This window comes from Phocoena sinus, chromosome 15 (assembly GCF_008692025.1).
Source record: "Phocoena sinus isolate mPhoSin1 chromosome 15, mPhoSin1.pri, whole genome shotgun sequence".
Taxonomy (NCBI): Eukaryota; Metazoa; Chordata; class Mammalia; order Artiodactyla; family Phocoenidae; genus Phocoena; species Phocoena sinus.
The window spans coordinates 9962627-9964185 of record NC_045777.1 but is presented as its reverse complement, the minus strand read 5'-3'; the positions used below and the strand labels follow the sequence as shown (position 1 = coordinate 9964185).

The following is a 1559-nucleotide window of genomic DNA, read 5'->3' as shown; positions in this document are numbered from 1 at the left end:
CTGGGCCCGTGAGCCATGGCCGCTGAGCCTGCGCGTCCGGAGCCTGTGCTCCGTGACGGGAGAGGCCACAACAGTGAGAGGCCCGCGTACTGCAAAAAAATAAAAATAAAAAAAATAAAGGGGAAAAAAGTATTTTATATTTATCCATATATTTATCACTTTTGGCATTTTTTTATTCCTTTGTGTAATCCCATTTTCTATCAGGTATCATTTTCCTTCCATTTGAGAAATTTTCTTTATCATTTCTTGCAGTGCATTCTGCCGGTGACAAATGCTCTCATTTTTGTTTGTTTGAAATGATCTTTATTTTGCATTCATTTTTGAAAGATATCTTCACTGAATTCTAGGTTGACAGTTTCAGCACTTCCATTGTGTCTGACCTGCATAATGTCTGACAAGAAATGTAACTCTTTCTTCCTGTATATTCAATGACTATTTTTTTCCTGTTTTCTCTTAAGATTTTTCTCTTAGCCATTGGTTTTCAGGAATTTGTTTTTTGGTTTTGTTTTTGTTTCCAACAAAAGATTCTCACATATTTATTTATGAGCCAAACTACTAGTGCAGATAAACTAAAACAGAGAAAAATCATTTTCCCAATAAAATACATCCAGTTGTCCAGACAGTAGTGGTTTTCAGGGTGAGATGGTAAGATGCAAATGACCTTGATTCAGCATAAATATGTGTACCATCTCATGTGCGATTCCTTATAGACCCAGCTTGGCTCTTCTCCAATGTCTCCTCTTGGAGTTGTACCTGATTTTATTACCAGTTTTCAACCAAATCCACTGAGGAATGGGATAATTCTGCTTTTTCTTGACCAGGAATTCCTTGGTCCTGAAAGCCTTGTGAGAAGACATGGTGAGGAACAGAGTTGGCTGCACACACCAGAATGGCGGAGGAAAACTTCAGGAATTTGATTCTGATAATATATCTTCTTGTGGTTTATTTTCATCCTGCTTTGGGTTCATTTAGTTTCCTGGTTCTGTGAATTGATAGTTCTCACCAAATTTTCAAAAACTTTGGCCTTTAGTTCATCCAGTATTTTTTCTGCATGCCTCCTTCCCTCCTCTTATTCTGAGACCTCAATTACACATATGTTAGACTACTTGATATTGTCCCATGGGTCACTGTGACTCTGTTCATGTTTTTCAATCTTTTGTCTTTTCTGTCTCTCAATTTGGATGGTTTTTATTGCTATGTCTTCATTCATTGAGCTTTTCTTCTGCAGTATCTAAAAAACTGTTAATATCGTACAGTAATTTTTCCACTAGCAGTTCCTTTTATTTCTTTTTTAAAATTAAATTTATTTATATATTTATTTATTTGTGGCTGAGTTGGGTCTTTGTTGCTGCACGTGGGCTTTCTCTAGTTGCTGCGGGCGGGGGCTACTCTTTACTGCGGTGCATGGGCTTCTCATTGTGGTGGCTTCTCTTGTTGCAGAGCACGGGCTCTAGGCGTGTGGGCTTCAGTAGTTGTGGCTTGAGGGCTCCAGAGCACAGGCTCAGTAGTTGTGCACGGGCTTAACTGTTCCGCAGCATGTGGGATCTTCCCGGATCAGG

At 39.1% G+C, this 1559-nt stretch overlaps 1 protein-coding gene across 1 annotated transcript; it reads right to left on the bottom strand.

Annotated features, from left to right (window-relative positions):
- Nucleotides 1-704: 704 nt before the first annotated feature.
- LOC116740862 (60S ribosomal protein L39-like) lies at nt 705-857 on the bottom strand. The gene has a single exon (XM_032606871.1). The coding sequence runs from the start codon at nt 855-857 to the stop codon at nt 705-707; it is 153 nt and encodes a 50-aa protein (XP_032462762.1).
- Nucleotides 858-1559: the final 702 nt, after the last annotated feature.

Excerpts from the sequence above, each read along its gene's own strand:
- LOC116740862 (XM_032606871.1), bottom strand. The coding sequence starts at position 857 with ATGTCTTCTCACAAGGCTTTCAGGACCAAGGAATTCCTGGTCAAGAAA.